Source organism: Onychostoma macrolepis, chromosome 19 (genome assembly GCF_012432095.1).
Source record: "Onychostoma macrolepis isolate SWU-2019 chromosome 19, ASM1243209v1, whole genome shotgun sequence".
NCBI classification, from domain to species: Eukaryota; Metazoa; Chordata; class Actinopteri; order Cypriniformes; family Cyprinidae; genus Onychostoma; species Onychostoma macrolepis.
The window spans coordinates 5,913,201-5,936,904 of NC_081173.1; the positions used below are offsets into that span (position 1 = coordinate 5,913,201).

Genomic DNA, 23,704 nt, shown 5'->3' on the forward strand with positions numbered 1-23,704 from the left:
AGGAACTGGGTCATATCATCTCAGTGGGACCGCAGTCATCCGAGTCCTGCACCAGATTCACTGGACCGAGGAGAGAAGGAGAGGTGACTGAGGCAGGTGCTGGCCTGATGTCCCCGGTGCGCTCCAGGCGTGAACAAGCTGTGATCTGTTGTTCATGTCATGATGTCTCTACAGTATTGAGCACATTGTGCTGAGCTTAAATGCCGTCCTGTTTATCGAAAACTTATGGATTATTGTTTACTAAAACTAAAAAAACATCTAATGTTAACTCAACATCATCAACGTTAACTAAAAAAATACTACAAAAAACATCTAGTTGCCAGGGCTTTACGTTGAAGTATAAAAATAAAACTACATGAACTAATGGCTTAATAAAAACTACATAGACATTTTAAAAATAAAAATGACTCGACTAAAAAAACTTTCACTAAAATTAAAATAGAAAAAACAAAAAGTATATCAATGACACTAAAATAACAGACCTGGACAGTTTTAAAATTGTGAATTGTGAGTCCTTGACAACTTGTGTAAATTAATAAAATCTTCAAATGTTATGAAAATTACTATTAAATTTCAATGGCTAGAAATTGCTCTTTAAAACTGAAATCATTTTAAAAATCCTGGTCCAATAACTTGATAGTAATCCAATGGTCAACGTGTAGTATAATATATAATATAATAGGAATATCAGGGAATTTTAAAATTATGATTTCAATTCCTTAAGGACTTATGAGGATTAAGAAAATCGGTAACACTTTACAATAAGGTTCCATTAGTTACTGTGTTAACTAACATGAACAAACAATGGACAATACATTTATTACAGTACTTGTTCATTTTTGCTAATGTTAGTGAATGAAAATACAGTCGTTCATTGTTAGTTCACAGTGAATTAACTAATGTTAACAAGCACAACTTTTGATTTAATAATGCATTAGTAAATGTTAAAAGATTAATAAATGCTGTAGAAGCATTGTTCATTCATGTTAACTTAAGTAGTTAACTAATGAACCTTATTGTAAATTGTTTCCAGAAAATCTTTAAAAACCATGAAAATTATTAGTATATGCACATTTCAGTGGCTAGAAATTGCTCTTTAAAACTCAAATTATTATTATTATTTTTTTAAAGATCCAGTGGCTGTATATAGTAATTTAATGGTATAAAATACAGAAATAGAATATGTATATGTGTGTGTGTGTGTGTGTGTGTGCATATACATATTCTATTCTATTATATATATATATATATATATATATATATATATATATATATATATAAACCTGGAAATATGTTGGAATTTTAACATCGTGATTTCCAGGCCTATTTAAAACGAATCCTGGTTTTGTCCATCTGATCCTGTATTTTGAAGTGAACTGGAGCACCTCTGGAAGGCTCTCGGGAAAGGCCCCGTTCCTCTCAGTTGGGGTGTGTCAGTGAAGAGCCTCGGGCTACTGCTGTGGGATGGGCCCTGTTGCCATGGAGACGGGCAGACGGCGCTGAACAACAGTACTTATGTGGAGAGAGGATGAGTAATCAGCAGGAAGGGACGGGAGACAGAAACTTCTCTGAGTAACCACAAAGACAATACATGTGCATTATTACACACTGCAGCACTGCAGATGGCAACGATCTGAACTCTGATATGAGCAGCAGTTACTTACAAGGCCAAAAGCAAATCAGACTACTTACTTTCAGATTACTTTTGACCTAATCTAACTGATTTAAAGAAGAGAACTGTGGACAAAAATATATTCCATTCATTGTTATTAACAACATGAAGTGCATTAAACTTGAACTGAATTGAGATAATAATGATATTATTGTCTTCTGCGTTATAGCTCTGCTGAATCAAATGTGTTCATAATTGATGAATTTTGCACACTGACACTGTTATTGACCTGAATTGAATCAATATTGAACTGAGTCGAGCTGCTTATCGCTGAATTGAACTGGTTTTACACTGAATGAGAGTTCTTGAGCCGAACTGAATAACGACACTATTGTCTTGCTATAGCTGCTTTATGGCAGAATGTAGATTTGCCTCGTTTTTGAAGGTTACGTCATTCTGTTCCTTTCCTGTTCGATTCTGTGAAGCTGCTTTGAAACGATCTCTGTTGTATAAAGCACTATAGAAATACAGGTGACTTAGATTTGACTCAGGTTAATGTGGACATATAATTAGACAGCATTAAATCAATCTTTCATGAAATTATTAAATGTACACTTAGTCTGTAAATATGAAATGTGTCAATGTGTGTAAATGTGTACGCTCTCAGAAATAAAGGTACAAATTGCTGTCACTGGAGCGGTACCTTTTCAAAAGGTACATGTTTGTACCTAAAGGGTCCATTTTGGTACCTTAAAGGTACATATTAGTACTTAAAGTGTACATATTAGAACCTAATAGGTACAAAAGTGTACCTTTTGAAAAGGTACCGCCCCAATGACAGCTTTTGTACCTTTATTTCTGAGAGTGTAAGATCATATTTTGAATTACCTTTTATTTTCATTTTATTCGTTTTTATTTCTATTTACCTTAGAAAGGTTAGTTTAGTTCTATTTACATTATTTCTATTTACCTTAGAATTTTTTTACCTTCACCTTAGTTTGTAAATCTGATATTTATATTTTATTTTATGTCAATTACCAAAAATAAAAATTATTTGTAATAATTTTTGTTAACATTAACAACACTGCAATAAACAGCAGAATGTGACAACACGCCCCGGTTTAATATCGTATTTTGAGTTTGCTATTATTTTTTATATTGTCTGTTTTTTATCATTTTCACTAGTTTTTTTTGTTTGTTTGTTTAATTCTATTCAGCTTTATTTTGTTTTTATTTCAGTTCAAGTTGAAGTTATTCATCTAATATTTGTTTTCTTTAATTTTTTTTTTTTCAATTATAATAGTTTTAGTTAACAATAAAAAGGAGAATCCAGATATTTTATGACAACATGCCCCACTATAAGATCAGTGTGCTTTTTTCTGGAAAATAATCATAGAAAAATGAAACTGCTATTTAATTGCCATGACTTTGACAACTTCTAGTTTCCCCTAATTCTGAAAATATTTCTTTGCTAGTGTTACCACCAATAGCCTAACTGCATTTGTGTTGATAAATGAATAAATCATTAGAAGGTAATAAAATGATGCTTCCTACATCCAGCAGAAAGTCTGCACTGGAAATCTGAACATGATCCAGATCTGAGTAGTCAGTAGTTCTTCCAGGTCTGTGACTCCCTCTGTTGGTGATCTTCAGTACAGACATCTATGCTGTTAATCAACTATGAACTATGAATTTAAATCATGTGTTGTAAAACTGATAACTAAACAAGTGAACAATGAGGATTGTTAAAGAGATTAAAAGACAACACTGATCAAAGACTATATTGGTTCCCCTCAGCATCCTATTTGATCAAAGCAATTAGGTTAATTATCACTAATATATAGGCTACATAAGACCCACTGTTAGTGGGCTTGAAGTGCAGTTATTGAAGTATTAGTTATTGATAAATTACATTTGGAAATCGACATTTCTTTGACTTGTTATTATTTAATTTAACTAAGATATTTTTGCTACATAAAGGTCACATTAAAACTGTTAGAAACAAAGTTAGAAAACAAATGTAACTGACTTAAAATCATTTTGTAGCTGGTGAAAATACTAGTGTTCTAATAATTTTGGCCACCACTGTATAAATATTAAATATTTATTTAAGCGAATTACCTATTCTAAATTAAATGAATAAACGTTAAAAAATTAAGTTCGGTAATTTATTTTCACTCTCATACATTCGTTACAAAAATCAACTATTCATCGTTCTAAAAGCTTATTGGCCAGATCTAGGGGCTCGAACACGTTCCATCCAATCAAAACCGCTGAGCACTGTTGCGTCACATTGCGTCGGTAGGTGACGCAGCGGCGGGTATATATGAGACGGCTCGCCCCGCCCCTTCCCTCCCGATCCCCGGCTGTTAGTGCTGTGAGAGTGCGCGTGTGCTCCGGAGCTTGCCTCGGCACACATTATATAAAAAATAAAAAAATACCAAAAAAATTTAAAAACTTTTAAAAACTCCAAAAAATCATTTTCTTTCTTTTTCTTTCAATTTTTTTTTTTTTTTTTTTTTTTTAAATTAAAAATCGGAGAAGTGGGAGCTGGAGGCCTTGAAACATCTCAACAACCCCGAAAAAATAACGACAGTCTGTGAGCTCGCGAAGGCCTAACGTTAGCGGTTTGCTTGATTCGTTGGTTTGGATTTTTCGCGTTTTAAAATTTCAGTTGCCCTAAATATCCGTCATTTTAAACGAAACGTTTTAATCGTTCAGGCGAAGTAATCTTTTAGTCGACGGTCTTCAACTGTAAAAATTGGCGTGCTGATATTAGCTTGACAGCTAGTTATATTCTGACGTAGTTGAGCTCACGCGCCAGCGCCGCGAAATACCTACAATTCTGCGAGTTCACAGCTGCGAGAGAAGAGAAAATGAACCCCAGCGCTCCTAGTTACCCCATGGCCTCGCTGTATGTTGGAGACCTGCACCAGGACGTGACTGAAGCCATGCTCTACGAGAAGTTTAGCCCAGCCGGTGCCATCCTCTCCATCCGGGTGTGTAGGGACATGATCACGCGCCGGTCGCTGGGCTATGCCTATGTCAACTTCCAGCAGCCTGCAGACGGTAAACGATGGCATTGATGATAAAGACACGTTGAAAATGAAATGTAGCGTGTCAGTGGCGTGCTTATGCGTCTCATCCATATGCAGCACAAGCGTCTGGGTTTGATTATGAATTATAAAGCGTTGAGGATGAGAGCCGCATGCATGGCGCATGGTGTTGCATGACAGCAGTGACTTGCATGCCTGTCATATTTAGGGCGTGGGTGGGCGGAGAGTGTGCTGCACAGATAACCCCTGTCAGGCTTGTCAGGAAAATTCCTTGATCGCATTGATTATGGCTGTTTGTGCTCCCTGCTTTATTGTTAAGCATGCTGTTTTCAATAGGTTTAAACATTATTGTATTGGATTGTATTGGAGGTGTCACGTGCAGCCCCTCTAATTTAGGTCAGACATGTTCAGTGTGCAATCCGAGATTTCTTGTCCCTTTTTTTTTTTTTTTTTTTATGGATTCAGGTTGCATATAATCATTATGTGGAACAAGGGTTCAGAAGTTAATTTGGGATTGGGCAAAAATGCAATTAAAATTCAGGCACCAAGCAATGTCTATGTAATGAATGTATCACTTTTATCCTTGGAGTAGTTAATCTGGTTATTCAGATGGACAATTTTATGATTTACATGAGACACAAATGTGCACTTCATTTTCAGTTAATGTCAGGATCATCTATTGCAAATTTAAGGCAAAATTCATAGATTTGAGCATATACTTCCCTAGTTAACAGTACATGAAGACAAATGTTTTGAATTAAGTTTTCTGAAATGTTTTTTCAACTGAGGTGTTGTCTAATTAAATATGAACTTATTTGTATCTGTATCAGAACACAAGAGTGATTATTGGATTAAGGCAGGTCCAAAATTCATTTAATTTCATTTAGATTTTGTTTAATTTTATTGACATTAGAGTTGAACATTTTTACAGAGGGGATTTTGGAACTTTTCATGACTCCAGAAAATACCATATTTTTATTAAGTTAAATATTATATAAATAAAGTCCATATAAATCTCAAATAGAAAAAAAATATATAGTAAAAAATAGTAAAAAAAAAAAAAACTATTGACGAGAATTTGGATTAGACAATTTTAAAGAAGTAGATTTTTTTATTTTTTTATTTATTTTTTAAGTTTCTCCTGGAATAATTTCCAGAAAAGTTGGGACGTTTTGTAAAATGCAATAAAATCAAGAATCTGTGATTTGTTAATTCTCTAAGTTTTATTTAATTGACAAAAGTGCAAAGAAAAGATTTCCAAAGTTTTCACTGACCAACGTAAATGTGTTTTGTAAATATGAACAAATTTTGATTTTGAAGGCTGTAACACACTCCAAAAAAGTTGGGACAGAGGCAAAATAAAAGTGAAAAAGTTATAGAATATCCACGTTAAACTGTTTTGAAACAGTTCACAGTCAGCAGGTGAATTGGCAATTGGTCAAGGTATCCTGTTTGGATGTAAAGGGAGCATCTCAATCTTTGCAAGCAAAGCTGGATCATGGCTCATCACTTCATGCCAAATTTCACGAGAGAAGTGTCAAACAAATCAAAAATCACATTTCGCAATGCAAAATCGCAAAGAATTTAGGTCTTTCACCAAGTACCATACATAATATTGCTAAAGGATTCGGGGAATCCAGAGAAATCACAGAACATGTAGGGCAAGGCAGGAAATCTCAGGTGAATGTGCATGACCTTTGAGCCCTCAGATGGCGGTGTTACATATAGCCACATGGGCTCAGGAGTACTTCAGAAAACCACTGTTATTTACCACAGTCTGCTGCTGCATCAAGAAATGCAACCTGATTATCTGTTACTCTGGGAGAAAGCTATACATCAATTCTATGCAGCGATGCTGCCAGGTTCTCTGGGCCAGAGCTCATCTCACTGTCTCAAAAAGACAGTGGAAATGTGTGCTGTACTCCGATGAGTCCACGTCAACTTGTTTCCGGGGAAAAATGGATTTCAAGTTCTCAGTCCCAAAGACCAAAGGGACCATCCAGACTTTCATCAGTGACAGATACAAAAGCAAACATCTGTCATGGTATGGGGGTGCAGCACAGCAAACGGCATGGGTGACTGGCATGTGTGCGAAGGTACTATTGATATGGAGGCATATACTGGGATTGTACAGAGATAAACAGTACCCTCCAAAAGTATTGGAACAGTGAAGACAAAATTGCTCTGTTGGCTGTGGAGTCAAGACATTTGCAAATATGATGAAAAGATGAATATGAGACGAAACTACAGAATGTCACATTTTATTATTGGGTGGTTCAACACATGGATGTTTTACCAGCTGAGAAGTTCAGCACTTTTAGAGTTTCATCCCTCTATCTGATGTGAGCATAAGTATTGGGACAGTTGCCTCACAGGTCTTTCTAAGTGATCAGCTGTGTCCTGTTGCATTAATTCTTCAGATATTAAAAGCAGGGAATGTGTCGTATCAGTTATATCCATTACTTCTGCATTCTGAATCTTGCATTCGATGATGACACACACAAACCAGGATGAAGATGAGGGAGCTGACTTTGAGAGAAAAGAAAGCAATTTGGACGCTAAAAGAAAAGAGGAAGTCAGTTAGAGCTCTAGCAAAAACAAAGAACATGGAGAATTCAAGAGTTTGGAAACCACCAGCAACCAACAACTACCTGAACGGCTGAGAAAACAACAGTAGTTGATGACAGACAAATCATAAAAGCTGTGAAAATGAACCCTAAAAGACGTGTCTGTAAAATCACCAACAACGTCCTGAAAGCTGGGGTGATGCTCTGACAATCTACTGTCCTCAGGAGACTTTGACACAGAATTACAGATGCTACACAGCAAGATACAAACCTCTGACCAGCTCCAAAAATAGAAAGGCAAGATTAGAGTTTGCAAAAAAGCACAAAGGTGAGCCAGAAGAGTTTTGGAACTGTGTTTATGGACCGATGAGACAAAGATGAACCTTTATCGAAGTGATGGGAAAGCAAAACTGTGGAGAAAAAAAGGGAACTGCAATGATCCCAAGCATACAGCCTCATCTGTAAAGCATGGTGGAGGTGGTGTCATGGCTGCCTCTGGAACAGGCCTCTCAACTTTACTGATGACTTAATGTATGATGACAGTAGCAGAATGAATTTGGAAGGGTACAAATCCATCTTGCCTACCAATATTCAAGAAAATGCCACCAGATTCATTGGGAAGTGCTTCATGTTGCATCAGGACAATGACCCAAAACACCCTGCCAGTTCAGTCAAGGAGTTTATAAGAGCAAAGAAATGGAAAGTCTTAAATTGCCCAAATCAATCTCCAGATTTAAATCCGATTGAACATGAATTTCAGCAGCTGAAGAGGAGAGTAAAGGCAGAAACTCCCCAAAACAAGCAATAATTGGAATTGACTGCATTAAAGGCTGGGAAAAGCATTTCAAAGGATGAGACCAAGAGTCTGGTGATGTCTTTGGGTCCCAGACTCACTGCTGTGAGTGCGCAAGGGATCTGCAACTAAATAATAGCTTTTAATCTTTTATATCTGCCTTATGTTCAACTGTCCCAATACTTATGCTCACATCAATGAGTGGGATGAACTCTAAAAGTGCTGTTCTTTTTATTTGGTAAAACATGTATGAGTTGAAACGGCTAATAATAAAATGTGACATTCTGTAGTTTTGTCTCATATTCATCTTTTCATCATATTTGCAAATGTCTTGACTCCACAGCCAACAGAACAATTTTGTCTTCACTGTTCCAATACTTTTGGAGGGCACTGTATACTGCCATCAAGATGGTGTCTTTCATGGGAAGTCCATGGTTATTAGATCAAGACAATGCCAGCTCTCATTCTGCATGTGCTAGAACAGCGTGGTTTCGTAGAGACAGAGTGAATGTGTTAGACTGTCCTGCCTGCAGTCCAGATCTGTCTCCAATTGAAAATGTATGACCAGTCATGAAAAGGAGAATCAGAGAACGACGATCACAGACTGCTGACCATCTGTATCAAGCGAGACTGGACAAAAATTTTGCTCCCAAAACTTTAACAGTTAGTATCTTCAATTCCTAAACAATGAAACGTGCCTCTGTCCCAACTTTTTTGGAGTGTGTTGCAGCCATCAAAATCAAAATTTGTCTATATTTACAAAATAAAATTAAGGTGGTCAGCGAAAACATTGGAAATTTTTTCTTTGTACTTTAGTCAATTAAATAAAAGTCAAAGAGAATGAACAGATAACATATTCTTGATGTTATGGCATTTCACAAAACGTCCCAACTTTTCTGGAATTGGGGTTGTATGCAGTTGTTATTGTTCCTATTGCTATTTTAAGTATATTTGTATGTTGATTGTTTATAAGATAAAATTGTTAAATTATTGTAAACAATGTATTGAAATATTGTAATCATAATACTGTTGACTTTGCCATGAATTTAGCCATTGCTGCTGATATGGCGTTAAATCGTAAATAAATAAATAGACACAAATAGATATTGAAATGCATGTTTTATTACACTATGTAGTTTGGAGGTTTTCTTTCTACTAGTCCAAAAGACGTGGATGCAAAATATCCAGAAATATTCAAACTGATAAGTGCGTGAAATAAAAAAGCAATGGTTTTGCCAATAGTGTCTTGCCTTAAGTGCTAATCATTTTAGTGGACTCATAATTGTTTTTGCTTCCAGCTGAACGGGCTTTAGACACGATGAACTTTGACGTCATCAAGGGTAGACCTGTCCGCATCATGTGGTCTCAGCGCGACCCCTCTCTGAGGAAGAGCGGCGTTGGAAACATCTTCATCAAGAACCTGGATAAGTCTATTGATAATAAAGCCCTATATGACACCTTTTCTGCATTTGGCAACATCCTGTCCTGCAAGGTAAGGCACATACACGCTTTTGAGTGTGCTTTGTAGTGATTTGATGATTGCGTGTTGTATTTTTTTTTTTGTGCACGAGTGCTTCTTTTGGTCAGTGTGTGCATGATTTTATGCCTGATATCCTTTCTTAAGGTGGTTTGTGACGAGAATGGCTCAAAGGGCTACGGCTTTGTGCACTTTGAGACCCAGGAGGCCGCTGAAAGAGCCATTGAGAAAATGAACGGCATGTTGCTGAATGACAGAAAAGTGTAAGTGAGATTTTTAGCATTGTCCCAAACCTGAGCATTAGGATAAAGGAAAATTGCTAAAAGAACTTGCCAGCTAACATGAGGAGTGGCTTTATTGACTAACAGACTTGATTTGGAATTGAAGTGTGTGGAAAGGTTGGACTAAGTGACATTAAAGAGTTTTTTCTAAAATATTGTAACATAAAATTTAGGGCTGGGTAAAAAATATCGATATCTCGATATTAATCGATTCTTAAATCCCAAGAACCTGTTTTCAGTTAATGGACGGAACATTGAAGGGCACTTCCCATCCAATTTACCGCAATAAGCATTGTGCTTTGGTACTTTTAATATGAAACAAAGTCTCAGATTTCAAACTCTGTCCATTGTATTGCAGTATTCAAACAATAAATGCCGTTTTGGCGCTGTTTAATGTGGAGTGACAGATCGCTGGAGCGCCTCAGTTCAACGCATGTGAACTGATCATCTCCTCCACATTAATACCAGTTTCAGCACGAAATAAACATGACTAAACATCCGAAGGTAAGTTAAAAGAAAGAGTACAACTTTACAGTCCGTATCCTGTCTCATGTTTCAGCCACGCAAAGACGTCAATATAACAGCTTGTAAACAATGTCATGTAACGTCACATTTACCTCAGAAAAACATACTTGGTGACCATAAACTGTAGAGAGGGGCATTTTGCTAAATATATGCACAATATAACACATTCATTATAAATGTTACTGTTCTTCAATGTTTAATTTATGCTTGAATAAATCCATCAAGTTTTTATGACAGCCACCATTATGGGTTTTTTTTTTTTTACTAATTGAAGTAGAAATATTATGTAATTGTAACTTTATTACCGTATTTTAAAAACTTCATAAAGTGTAATTTTAACAAATCAGTCAATTTTAACCTTCAATATTATAGTAATGTAGTACCAACTGACTCTCATGTATATTTTACAGCATTAGTTGAAAGATTTTTTATTTCATTGAGAAAATTTGGCATGTACTGTACCTGATATATTTCCAAAATAATCGATATTGAATCGAATCGAATCGTTAAATTTGTGTCAAAACCCAGCCCTAATAAAATTTAAAGGTATAGTTCAACCAAAAATGACTGATGGCATTTGTTTTTTTGTTTTTTTTTTGTAGCAAATTTTCATTTTTGGGTGAACTGTTCCTTAAACATTCTGAAAAACATTTTGCTGTCCATTTTTATATTACCTAATATACGTTTGTGTAAAGATTGCATGCAAGTATTAAAATGCAGTAAAAACAGTAATATTGTGAAATATTATTGCATTTTAAAATCAGTTTTCTATTTAAATATATTTTTAAATGTGATTTATTACTGCATTGCAAAGCTGAATTTTCAGCATCATTACTCCAGTCTTCAGTGTTACATGATCCTTCAGAAATCATTCTAATATTCTAATCAAGGAAAAAAATATTCTGCTTCATATTTTTGTGGAAACCATAAATCATGATACATTTTTTGATGAATTCATAAAAAAACAAGGATTTCAAAAGACGAATATTTATTTGAAATAAAAGTCTTTTGAAACATTATTGTCTTTACTGTCATATTCGAACAATTTAATATGACCATGCTGAATAAAGTATTTCTTTCAAAAATCTTACCTAGACTTTTCAATGGTAGTGTATATACTAAACAAACCTGGTTTATACAAGTTAAATAATTCTTCATTTCAAATAAAAAAATATATATTTTTGGCTTGGTTTGGCTTTGGTTGTATTAATGACTAATTACAGAGATATATAGTATATTGTTGAAAAATCCTAAATGTCTTGATCAAATGTAAGCTACGTCAACCAGCCTCTAGAAATAACTGCTTTGAGATCCACTAGATCCTCCTATTAAATGCTCCTAATTTCTATCAGGTTTGTAGGGCGCTTCAAATCTCGCAAGGAGAGGGAGGCTGAGCTCGGCGCAAGAGCCAAAGAATTTACAAATGTGTACATCAAAAACTTTGGGGAAGACATGGATGATGAAAAACTCAAGGACATCTTCAGCAAATATGGTAAGTTCTTTGTAGTACTGCAATTTATACACTCTTATTCTCTATTGACTTACACATTACCAAAACCTTTTCCTCATTTAATAAGGTTCTGCCATGAGCATCCGTGTCATGACTGATGAACATGGAAAGTCCAGAGGCTTTGGATTTGTGAGTTTTGAGAGGCACGAAGACGCCCAAAGGGTCAGTTCAACTTAATGTAGTCAAAATAACGTAATTGTCTTCCAATAACCATAGGATGCACACGTACAACACAATAGTTCTGCTCTCTTCTGACAGGCTGTGGATGAGATGAACGGCAAAGAAATGAACGGGAAGCTTATCTATGTGGGTCGTGCTCAGAAGAAAGTGGAGCGGCAAACTGAGCTCAAGCGCAAATTTGAGCAGATGAAGCAGGACCGCATGACTCGCTACCAGGTCAGTGAGGGTTAACTCTGACCTCTGCAGCCTTGTCAAATTCGGTGTTTCCTCCTCAGTGGACCACACTGGCCAAAATGGCTGCAACAGTGAAATTGTAGCCCATGGGCCTCACGTTCCTGTATAGTGGATATTGGGGATAGAAGGGCTATGTACAATGTTACTTATTCAAGGACATGAGTTAGACTGTGTAACTGCTTTTGGATCTTTCATTTAATTAAAGTGTGTTGTAAGTGCCTTCACAGATGCAGTTCTTCACAGCCGTTTGCTGTCTTTACAGGGTGTCAATCTTTACGTGAAGAACTTGGATGATGGTATTGATGACGAGCGTCTTCGTAAAGAGTTCTCTCCCTTCGGTACAATCACCAGTGCCAAGGTACGATTGTGAATCCGTCTGACCAAGTTATTTCTACACATTCTAGACATTTTCTATAAGAACTAAATGTACACAGTGATGGCCCTATTAAAATTCATTGGATTTAAAAATTGATTGATTTACTTTCATACACTTTCTTGGTCTAATTGTGTACAATTTATCAGTGCATCTTACTGCAGCGCAGAAATGTTTTTAGTTACTGCATTAAAGCCTGAAAATACCATTGTTCAAATACTTGTCTTCAAAAAACAATGCTGCAGCCAGTTATTCTACTTTGAAATGTGTGTTCCTGTCTGTTTTGTTTTTGGTCTGTGTGACTCCGCCCACTGCCAATTTATCCAATATTTTGACAGCCAGGGTTGCCAGTTGGCGGAAAACGCGGTGTATATCAGCCACGAAAGCCAGCAAACAAACTTGGTCAGAGATCACAGATTCTACCCAACTTAAGAAGTCTCGGCATCCATCTAAAAAGATCTAAGACCAGAGGCTTATTAAAACATGGATAAATCATTTCATCAACCTTACATTGTCAATTGCGCTCGTTAGCCTTAAAGTCTTGCCGATTGTCAATGCTGTAATTTTCCATTCTGTTATAAAGATGCCCAGTTTCCACCATCCAGAGGAATAAAATGAATTTGTTTCCCTTGATGTAATATCTCTGCAAATGCCATTTCATGTTTATTTTGTTGCATGTTGGCTTTTAGACAAAAATTGAAGTCTTCCCCCTCTTCTGTCACAGGTCATGATGGACGGTGGTCGCAGTAAAGGCTTTGGATTTGTCTGTTTCTCTTCCCCTGAGGAAGCCACTAAAGCGGTGACTGAGATGAATGGCCGTATTGTGGCCACTAAGCCATTGTATGTGGCTCTTGCTCAGCGCAAAGAGGAACGGCAGGCCCATCTCACCAACCAGTACATGCAGAGGATGGCCAGTGTCCGTGCAGTGCCAAACCCCGTTATCAACCCCTACCAACCTGCACCTCCGTCAGGATACTTCATGGCTGCCATTCCACAGGTGGGTTGGTTGTCATATTGCTTAGATTAACATTACTGCTGAATTTTTTTTTTTTCCCCTAATGATTTCCTTGCATCACAGGCCCAGAACAGAGCTGCGTATTACCCTACCAGTCAGCTCACCCAGCTCAGACCCAGTCCCCGCTGGACCGCACAAGGCGTCCGGCCTCAGCGTAAGTCAACTTTGAATCCCAGAAACCTGCTTTATTAAATGAATCCAATACTACTGATTCATACTAATAAAGACATTGAACCTTTCCTACAGACTTCCAGAACATGCCAGGCACAATGCGCCCATCTGCCCCCAGACCTCAGACCTTCAGCACCATGCGTCCTGCATCTCAGGTGCCTCGCATGATGTCCACTCAGCGTGTTGGTGAGTAGTTTCAGCCTTTACATGCACCACAGCACCATGAAGTTTTGGTGACATAGAATATTCAGTAGGGCTGGGAAAATAAATCGATGCATCGAGAAATGATTCAGCATCGATTCTGAGATTTTCCTAATGCATCGCGATTCTTTCTTGAGTCGATTAGTTTTGAACGGCAGATGGCACTGCGTGCTTTAGAAGCAGCCGTACTTTGCTTGGTTCCATATCCTTTTAGAACCTAAAATAATCATTCATAAAATTTGAAAAGGTTGAAACGAATTACAAGGGTGTTCACAATGGGCCGTTTACATTAATCTCGTGTCATAAAAGCATTCTGAGCTGAGGTGAAATTACTGAGCCGAACGCACAAGCATTTGAGTGTGCGGATAAAAACTAGATTAGAGCGCCATCTGCTGTTAAAATCTAAGCTCAGAATCGATTTATCGTCACAGACCTAATATTCAGTGATTTTCATACTTGATTTCATTTGCCTTTTACGTTTCTTAAAGTTAATGTCGTTAGTAAGGCTAAATTTTTTTTTAATTTCGAATATTCGTGGAATTAAAAAATCCACAACGTTTTGCATTCGAATTTTTGGGGTGCGTCAGGCAGCCTTATCTGGCGCTTGAGATGCGATAAAGATGTAGGTAGGTATCATTGCATTATTTTTTTTTGCCTATCCAGTTGAACCCACTGGATACGTTGTTCATTTAAAATACTGCGGAAAAAGAGAACATCAATGCGGAGATTATGTTGTTTATGTCAAAACTGGAACCAAGCCATTCACACAGAACACATAATTATCGCATTTTCAAGAGGGACATCTATCACCGCTGCACTCGCATCTCGCAAAAGAGAGTCGGATATTTAGAAAGCCATTTAAAATTATTGTAAGGTCAACTTTGAAAAAACATGTCTCAAAACTTTATGGCGGGACGGGTCTCTCCCCATTCCACTGCATCATGTTTTTAAATGAAACAAAGTAACGTTACTCTTTGTGATGGGTTTTCCGTGCTTTGTATTAAACTTGTATACATGATGCTGTTTTGTTTCTAATTGTTTAATCAACTTAATTATATAAGGTTAAACATTTTAAACATTATGCACATTTTTCAAAGATAGTCGTGTTATTTTACGCTTTGAAGAACTGTGGATTAGTAATATTTTGCTCGATGCACCCTCTTGTGGCCTCAGGAGAGAAGCCAAAAGCTTTTTTCCCTCTAACTGAAATTATGCCTTTTAAATTCGAATATAATTCGAATTTTGATAACATTTAAGTACAAAATTCGAATTTAGTTTTTCAGCCATTTTGACAGCCCTAGTCGTTAGTCTGGTTCGGAGGTGCTCACTCCTGGAAATCTGCTGTCCTGCAGAGTTTATATTAACCCTAATCAAACATGTCTGAACCAAACAAAGAAGGGTTTCAGGTTTCAAGTAAGAAAAACAATAATAAAAATGTAAAAAATCACTTCAGTGTGTTCATTACAAATAAATGATGAAAACTACAAAACCAGTTCAATCAAGTGCAGCGAGTGATTACCTCTTTTCTTTTATCATTTTATTAGGCCTGACATTAATGTGACCGACAGCCTATATTAAGACATAGTGTAATGCACAGATCTAATATAATGTTAAACATCTGATGTTTTCCCCCAACAGTTCCCCAAACGTTCACTTAAGACGTAAGAGATTATGTTTGCATGAATACTTAAATACATTTAGCCTACTTTAATTCTGTGTATATGTACTAATAGGTACTCCTCTCAGAAAGCATACAAATAAAGATACTCTTAGATGTTTAATTACTATTTAGAGCATCGCGATCACTAGACGAGGGCTTAATGAACTCATTTTTGTGAAAACATTAAAGTTGACGTCACTTTTTTAAAAATTATTATTATTCTTTTCTTTCTTTTTTTGCCTGCAGCTCAAAATTAGCCCGTGCGCTTCCGACTCATTTTGCCAGCACGGGTCATATATGTACAAGATCTAAATGATAGTTTTTAGTGCAGGAGCCAAACTTTTGTCTATTAAAAACAAAATACAAATTTATTCAGGTTGATTTGATGCAAAGGAGGCTTTACAGATTACATGTAGAACAAAATAAAGTGAGGACTTCAGATGACCGGGTCTGAACGGTCCCCAGAATGCAAGAATATTATGCAAATTTTGAATGCATAATGAGGGTTTAATAATTTCATTGTGTGTGCAACATTACTTGTAACAGATGAATGTGATCTTACATGCCCATTATTAATACTGAGTTGTGCTTCTCTCTCTCAGCTGCTCAGACTATGGGTCCACGACCCAGCACTGCAGCGGCTGCAGCTTCCGCTCCTCCAGTGCGCGGAGTGCCGCAGTACAAATACGCCCCCAGTGTCCGCAGCCCCCAGCAGCACATGAACACACAGCCTCAGGTGACCATGCAGCAGGTAAGACTGCGCTCCACCTTTATCCCATCGCGCCTGAAAGATGTGCTTTTGAGTTTACTGTACTCTGTGCTGGGGAGCAACTAGTTACATGTAACATTTACGTAATTTAATTACAAACCGTAATCTGTTACAGTTACTATGAAAAAATGTATAATTAAATTACAGTTACTTAAGAAAATTTTAGTGATTACAAAGGGGGTTACATCGGAATATTTATTTACACACGTACAGATTTGATTGATTTATTTCCCAAATTGCATTAACTGCTCTAAAATGTGAGACACCTATGTTTTATAGGTGTTTTATATCCTATTTGGGTTTATGTGCATGCTTTATTTTTTAATATTGAAGGCCATTGCACAAATCCGAGTCGCACATTGAAAAATAAATACGACCTCATGCTGTGCCAATCACGTTTACACACTGCCTCTGAAACTTTCGTCCGTCATAAAAAAATTTGGATAGAGTTAGAATTAAATTTTTCACATCCGTAGCAAGCATTTTGAGAGGTGTTTTGACAATTCAGAGCCACTGTACAAGCGAACGCCAAAATCCAGAATGGCGATTGTCAAATTCATCCACTTCGTCTCGCAGCACAAAGCACTGTATATACATCCTTGCACACTGAGTTCACAGAAATCAGTGGTGGTCTTTTTAATATGTGGCTCAAACTGAGCTACTGACATCCTGAAGTAAACTTTGAATCGCCGGGATAATCCCGCTACTCCTTAATAAGGAGGGGGAATCTCAGGATTGGATGGACCCAATATTTCCTTTCTTTTTAAGAAGCGAGAGGGCAACAAAATCATCCTCGCTGCTTGAAGACTCCATGTAGTGCTGTTTTTTGCAAAGGATTAATTAATACGCATCGGACTCAGTGTGCAAGGTTTCTGTACGTGACGAATTTTTAGTATAACGAATACGAAAAAACACTTACGAAAAGTCCGGACTCTGTGTGCAATGACCTTTACTGTTAGATGCCAGTGTTTCCTGTCATAGCTATGCAAAGATTTGTTTTTAAAAACAGTATAATAGCTCTTAAACCATATCTTATGATTTTAAATCTGTATTTAACCTTAAAAGGTCAAAAAAGTAAAAAGCAGTGCTAAAGTCTGATTTTGTGGTGGCTGTGCTTTTAAAATGTAATTTTTTTAACCTTCTACTGGAAGGTTAACCCTGCCTGCTTTAAATGTTTCAAAATGATTAACAATTTGTTAGAAATTTTGAAAAGTAATCAAATGTAATCAGTTACATTACTTTAATAAAGTAATTGAAATAGTTACAGCACTTATTACATTTTTTAATAGGGTAACTTGTAATCTGTAATCTATTACATTTCCAAAGTAACCCTCCCAACGCTGACTGTACTCATTTACTCTGTTTACAGCCTGCTGTGCACGTGCAAGGACAGGAACCGCTCACGGCCTCCATGCTCGCCGCTGCCCCGCCACAGGAACAGAAGCAGATGCTGGGTAAAGAGTGCTGCTTTTCACTGCATGTTCCTCTCACCACCTGACGAAATGAGGCTAATGTTTCATTTTCCTCTCACAGGTGAACGTCTCTTCCCACTTATCCAGAATATGCATCCCAGCCTGGCTGGCAAGATCACCGGTATGCTGCTGGAAATCGACAACTCGGAGCTCCTCCACATGCTGGAGTCTCCAGAGTCTCTGCGCTCCAAGGTTGGACTCGTTGCTGAATGCTGTTTTTGTGAACCGTGTGGAATGAAGCATTGGAAGAGGTTTTGTCGACATGTTTTAATGTTTTGTCGACTGTGTGACAGGTCGATGAGGCAGTGGCCGTACTCCAGGCTCACCAGGCTAAAGAAGCCGCTCAGAAAACCGTGACCAATTCTACTGGCGTGCCAAACGTCTAAGCCAAGGTAACGTGTTCCTTTACGTGTTTTTCTCTGCTCGCGTCAAATGTTGTGTATTGTGTTGGGAACTGCGAGGTCACAATGTCTGTGTTTTACAGGGGGACACGTCCTTGAATCTCCACAGAGAGGAAAAAGTAAACAGAGAAAAAAACAGAAAACATCGCAAAACATGGAAAACGATATTTAAAAAAGAAACTTGAAAGAGCCAGGTCTAGAGACAAGCATTCTAGGCCTAGTTAAGGTATATTAAAAAAGGAACAAAAAAAGGAAAAAGACAAAAATAATGTTGGAGGTTTAAAAAAAAAAAAAACCCACAGCATAGGGAATAAACAGCCGTAAAGCATTCCTGCCTTGTTTTATTGCTTTTAAAGCCTGGCTATGTCATGTTCTCAGTAGGAGAACTGACTGAACCAGCAATGTGAAGTTATCTTAAATTCAAAATATGCTTGCTCAAATAAAGTTCATTAAAAATGTGCGAGTGTCTTTATTTCAGATCTCTCTCAGGGGGATTTGGGATGCTAATGGTGTTGTATTTTACGTTCATGTCCTTCGACTAGATTCAGTCTTGTAACACTGCACTTTTACAGGCTGTGTGTGATTATTGGGAAGAGCAACGGTTAGGAATGTTGGAATGAAAGGGGAAGATGTGAGCGCCAGAAAGGGAGTGTAACTGCACAAAAAAGGAGAACAAAAACTGCATGGCTGACAAGTAAACTAATGTGAGCAAAGGTCTGAAAAGCTGCCTTTTTATTATTATTGGGATGTTTATAAAGAAATGGGATGTTGGGATTGTTTTAAGAAGCGGAACCCTATTGTTCTACAGTTCTGTTGTAAAGAATAAAGGCAGGACTTGAAGAAATTGTGATGGGACAGCAGGACAATCCTGGTAAAACTTATTTGCTAACCATCTTTTTATTTTATTTTTTGGGAGCCCTTTTGAAGTTGTTGAGTGCTATGGTTTTCCAATAAGTAGGGTAACAGAAGCAATGTAATTGCTCGGCTGTAAAGCCCCTCCTGAGCTCATGTCTTACTGTTGAATTTATTTTTAGACATTTTCATTCCACAGGAAGTGTTTCTAAATTCTCTCAAAGTTACTGTATGCCTGAACATCATTAATTTCAAAAGTAGGTCGCTGAGATGCTTTTTCTATCTGGCGAGTTGTTTACATAGTTTAGAAGTGTAGGTAATCATCAGGTTGGTTAGCAAGGACATGGACATACTACGAAAATGCCTTCACCTTATATGGGTGATCTTTTAAAGAAGACAGCTTCACTGTGCTGGAGAATTCTGATTTTAAATCGCACTCAATATGTTTCTGCATCTACTTTTATGAATTGAATTGCAGTCTCCTCCTACATGGAGTAATTAGGGAAAAATTAAGGTCCCATTTGTTAATGCATTACCTAACGTTAACCAACGGGCATTACATTTGTTATAGTATTTATTCAACTTTGTTCATTTTAGTTAAGGAAAATATAACTATTCATTGTTAGCTCAGGTCCATTAAATATTAACAGATACAACTTTTAAATTGTAATATATTAGTCAGTGCTGAAGCTAACATTAAGTATTTATAAAGTATAGAAGTATTTATAAAGTAATAAAGTGTTTTTCATTTTTAGGTTATGTTGTCTAATGTAGTAAACTCATGTAAACATATGGAACCTTATTGAAAACTGCTATGTTAAAATTATTGTATGTTCTCCGGTCTCATGTGAAGGGCAGGCACATTTACTCAACCTCAGACTCTTAAAGGACAAGTTGGGCAAGCTTTGATGCTTTATCAGGATTCACTTTGCTAGATGTGACCTGTTTCAAAATGAGCAAGTGTTCAGTTCTGCAGTGTGTCGAGAGTGTTACGTGAACACTTTCTAGTGTACACTGGTGTTCAGACCTTGCGTGTCATGCTTTTACTCGAAATAGTTTGAAAGTTTTACACTTTCAAAGACAGGGACTTCACACTAAGTGATACCCACATCAGTTTTGTCTGATTATTTGGATTGTCATATTTTAAAATGCAAAATCACTAAAGGTTTCTATATTCAACATGATAACTGGACACCTCTTACTGAACTAAACAATGCAGCCTATTTGAAATGTTAGCTGTTGTGTAAAGTTTTATTTAAAATAGGAGGTCAACAGTGTGTAATATGCAGTATGCAGTACACTAGTACTCCACTGGGAGGATAGCTGATGTCTCTGTTGACTTATTGCGAGTAACAAACACAGAGTCATTCGGTCTCCTCTGATAAAGAGTTTCTCCCAGCTGGGACATTTAATGGCCTGTCCGTCATTGATCTCAGGGGTTCTCTCTTTCTCATAACTCGTGTCAGGATACATGGATGTGGGCTGTGATCCTCACAGGTGTATGAGTGATGACAAATACTGAGTTACAGCAAGAGCTTTCAAAACTCAGTGCTGGTGTTTAGTGGTCTAGACTGTGAAATTACAGGGTTTGGATGAATTGATTGCTGCTGAAACAGCTCGAGATCGTTCTGTGGTGCATTACCTTCAGCAGGAGTGCTTTTAGTTCAAATAATAATAATAATTTACTGACCCTCAGGTGGTTGTTCCAAAACTGTATGACTTTCATCTGCGGAACATAAAATATGATATTTTGAGAAACGTCTCAGTGTTTTCTGTCCATCTAATGGAAGTCAATGAAAACCAAAACTCTGTTCCACAGACAAAAAAGTAGGTCACATTTGGAACGATGAGTAAATGATGACCATATGTTCATTTTTTGGGGTGAACTATCCCTTTTCTCTTTATGGGAACAGTATAATAATCAATTTTCCACTTAAATATTGTTCCTGGCACATAGCAATAATATTTGCTAGAGAGGACAGTTGTTGCTGATATTCAACCCTGTTAGTCTTCAACATTGCTGGGTAGTAACTGATTACATGTAATCTGGATTACATAGTCAGATTATGATCAATAACCTTTTTTTTTTATTTTACATTACTGCATCAAAATAAGTTGAGCAATTTCATCTCTTATATATTATACTTAAAAATTTAAGGCAGCGACTGAATTTAAGATGTTGAGATGAATTGTTGTTTATTGTTTTGTTGAATTAGTTAAGTAGTTAAATTTGTGTAATTTGACATTTTTATGATTTAATTATTAGCTTTTCGTGGTATAATGTCATGTTTAATACACTTCACGATGTTGATAAAGAACAGAATATATGACCTTTGTTCATCTTCAGAACACAAATTAAGATATTTTTGATGAAATCCGAGAGCTTTCTGACCTTGCATAGACATCAAGGATACTACCACATTCAAGGCCCAGAAAGGTAGTAAGGACATCATTAAAATAATCCATGTGACATCAGTGGTTCAAGCGTAATTTTATGAAGCTACGAGAATACTTTTTGTATGCAAAGAGAACAAAAATAACGACTTTATTCAACAGTTCTCCTCTGCAGCACCCTGGCACCATTATGGAGAGTATCACGATGCATGCCTTGAACGTGGTTGTACCCTATGCAGGGTCAGAAAGCTCTCGGATTTCATCAAAAATATCTTAATTTGTGTTTCGAAGATGAACAAAGGTCTTACAGGTTTGGAATGACATGAGGGTGAGTAATTAATGACAGAATTTTCATTTTTGGGTGAACTATCCCTTTAAGGTTTGGATTCTGATGGTTGTTAGGGTGTTCTGGCGTTTGCTTAGTAGTTGCATTCAGTCACTGGTTTGTCTCCATAAGTCTGAGCCCAACAGCGCATGTCTGTATCTACCTGGCCACAACTGCTTGCTCACGCTTGAGTGCTTGCGCCCTTAACGACTCTCCCAGGGCCAGCCATTACAATTACTTACTGATTTCCCTCCCAGCCAGGTGAGCATAACATGTTGTCTCAACAGCTGTTCCGTGAAACGCCTCGGGCATCTGAATGTTCTAGTATCTCAGCTGCTGGAGTGTGGCGCGAGTGGCACAAAGGTCACGGGTTTGTTCCCCAGGAAACACTGATATAATCTGAGCGCTGAATGCACTGTACATCCCTAGAAGCATCGAGCAAAATTAATGCCTACAGCCTGTTTTTACATCTACACTACAGTAGTAATGATGTGCTAAACCCAGACAAACACCTAGGAAATGAAAAAGTGTGCTTAATTGTATTGTAGGTGAACTTATAGTGTATTTTAGATCTTAAAAGTTTATAAAGTGCATATATAAAAAATTGGACTTGCAGATAATAAAAATTAATAAAAGGTCAATTAAGTGTAGGCCTACTTACAGTGAGTTCACTTTTATTACGTTTCTTAACATACTTAAGTACACTTTTAATAAGTGCACTTTGTTCAAATCCTTATGTTTTAATCATCTTTTGTGGTGTGTAGTAAACCATGTGTAAAGTACTTGATTGTAATTTTAACTGCAATGTGTTTTTTTTATTTTACATTTAATGTTAATATATTTTAAATGTACTAAAATGCAACTTCACCAGTAAAAATGACATTAACATATATTTTAGTTTTTCATAAATGCTTAACAATACATTCAACAGTTACACTTTAACCATATTTCAATGACAATAGATGTATGAAATTACATATAAAGACGTACTACTTAAGTCCTACTTAAGCATTGTTAAGTTTAACTAATTGAATTTAATATCAATTTGAACTGTAATAATTTAAAATGCATTTAAGTGTTTGAAAACATTACATTTAGCTCATTCTTCTTTTATGCTATTTCCTTAATACTCTTTTTTAAAAGTATACTTAAGCGGACTTCGTTTTCACAAGGGTGGGCTTGAATAAAAAAAGACTGTGCTCTGCTGAAGTTGACAGAAGTTGTCTTAAGTTGAATTGGTTCTGGGAAGCCTCTGTCTCAGGTGTACGTGGAGCTGAAAAACAGCTTGTGTCCTTGTGAGGGGAGGGAGAGCGTGTTTACGGGTGAAGGATCACGGCACACTTCTCTCCCATTCATCTCCATTGACAGCAGTTGCTATGCACAGGACGAGACTGAGAGATGGTCATGCGGTTCAGCTGGTACACATGAATGAACATGCCCATTATGACCCTGCTGTTACAGATACTCTCAGCCAATCATGCGGATCCTTAAACTGAGTGTACAACTGTATATAGCTGCACATAAACATCAATCTAATGAACATTCAGCATTGAGTTCCTTCTCTTCTCACATTAATATATATATATATATATATATATAAATAAAAATTACTATTTGCTGTAACACTTTAAAATAAGGTTACATTTGTAGTTAACTACATTATTTAACATGAACTAACAATGAAAAGGTATTTATTAATCTCAGTTCATATTAATTTGAACATTTACTAATACATTAATAAAATTCAAAGATGTATCTGTTAATATTTATTAATGGCCCTGGGCTAACATGAACTAACAATGAACAGTTGTATTTTTATTAATTAATGTTAACAAA

The 23,704-nt window shown here is 36.7% G+C and overlaps 1 protein-coding gene and 1 non-coding gene across 2 annotated transcripts; both read left to right on the forward strand.

Moving 5' to 3' along the window:
* The first annotated feature begins 3,958 nt into the window (after nt 1-3,958).
* On the forward strand, nt 3,959-18,755 carry pabpc1b (poly A binding protein, cytoplasmic 1 b). The gene is made up of 15 exons (XM_058753539.1): nt 3,959-4,681; nt 9,327-9,520; nt 9,653-9,768; nt 11,664-11,803; nt 11,889-11,983; nt 12,080-12,217; nt 12,498-12,593; nt 13,333-13,605; nt 13,687-13,777; nt 13,870-13,980; nt 16,258-16,406; nt 17,794-17,878; nt 17,958-18,088; nt 18,190-18,288; nt 18,381-18,755. Exons 1-14 carry the CDS (start codon nt 4,489-4,491, stop codon nt 18,280-18,282), a joined length of 1,905 nt encoding a protein of 634 aa, XP_058609522.1. The 5' UTR covers nt 3,959-4,488; the 3' UTR covers nt 18,283-18,288; nt 18,381-18,755.
* Nucleotides 12,243-12,377, forward strand: LOC131526482 (small nucleolar RNA SNORA5). Its single transcript, XR_009267470.1, has one exon. It is a non-coding gene; the product is annotated as a small nucleolar RNA SNORA5 (small nucleolar RNA).
* Nucleotides 18,756-23,704: the final 4,949 nt, after the last annotated feature.

Coding starts and splice junctions, on each gene's coding strand:
- pabpc1b (XM_058753539.1), top strand. CDS start 4,489: ATGAACCCCAGCGCTCCTAGTTACCCCATGGCCTCGCTGTATGTTGGA. Junction 9,769..11,663: donor TTGCTGAATGACAGAAAAGT/GTAAGTGAGATT, acceptor AATTTCTATCAG/GTTTGTAGGGCGCTTCAAAT. Junction 13,981..16,257: donor GATGTCCACTCAGCGTGTTG/GTGAGTAGTTTC, acceptor TCTCTCTCTCAG/CTGCTCAGACTATGGGTCCA.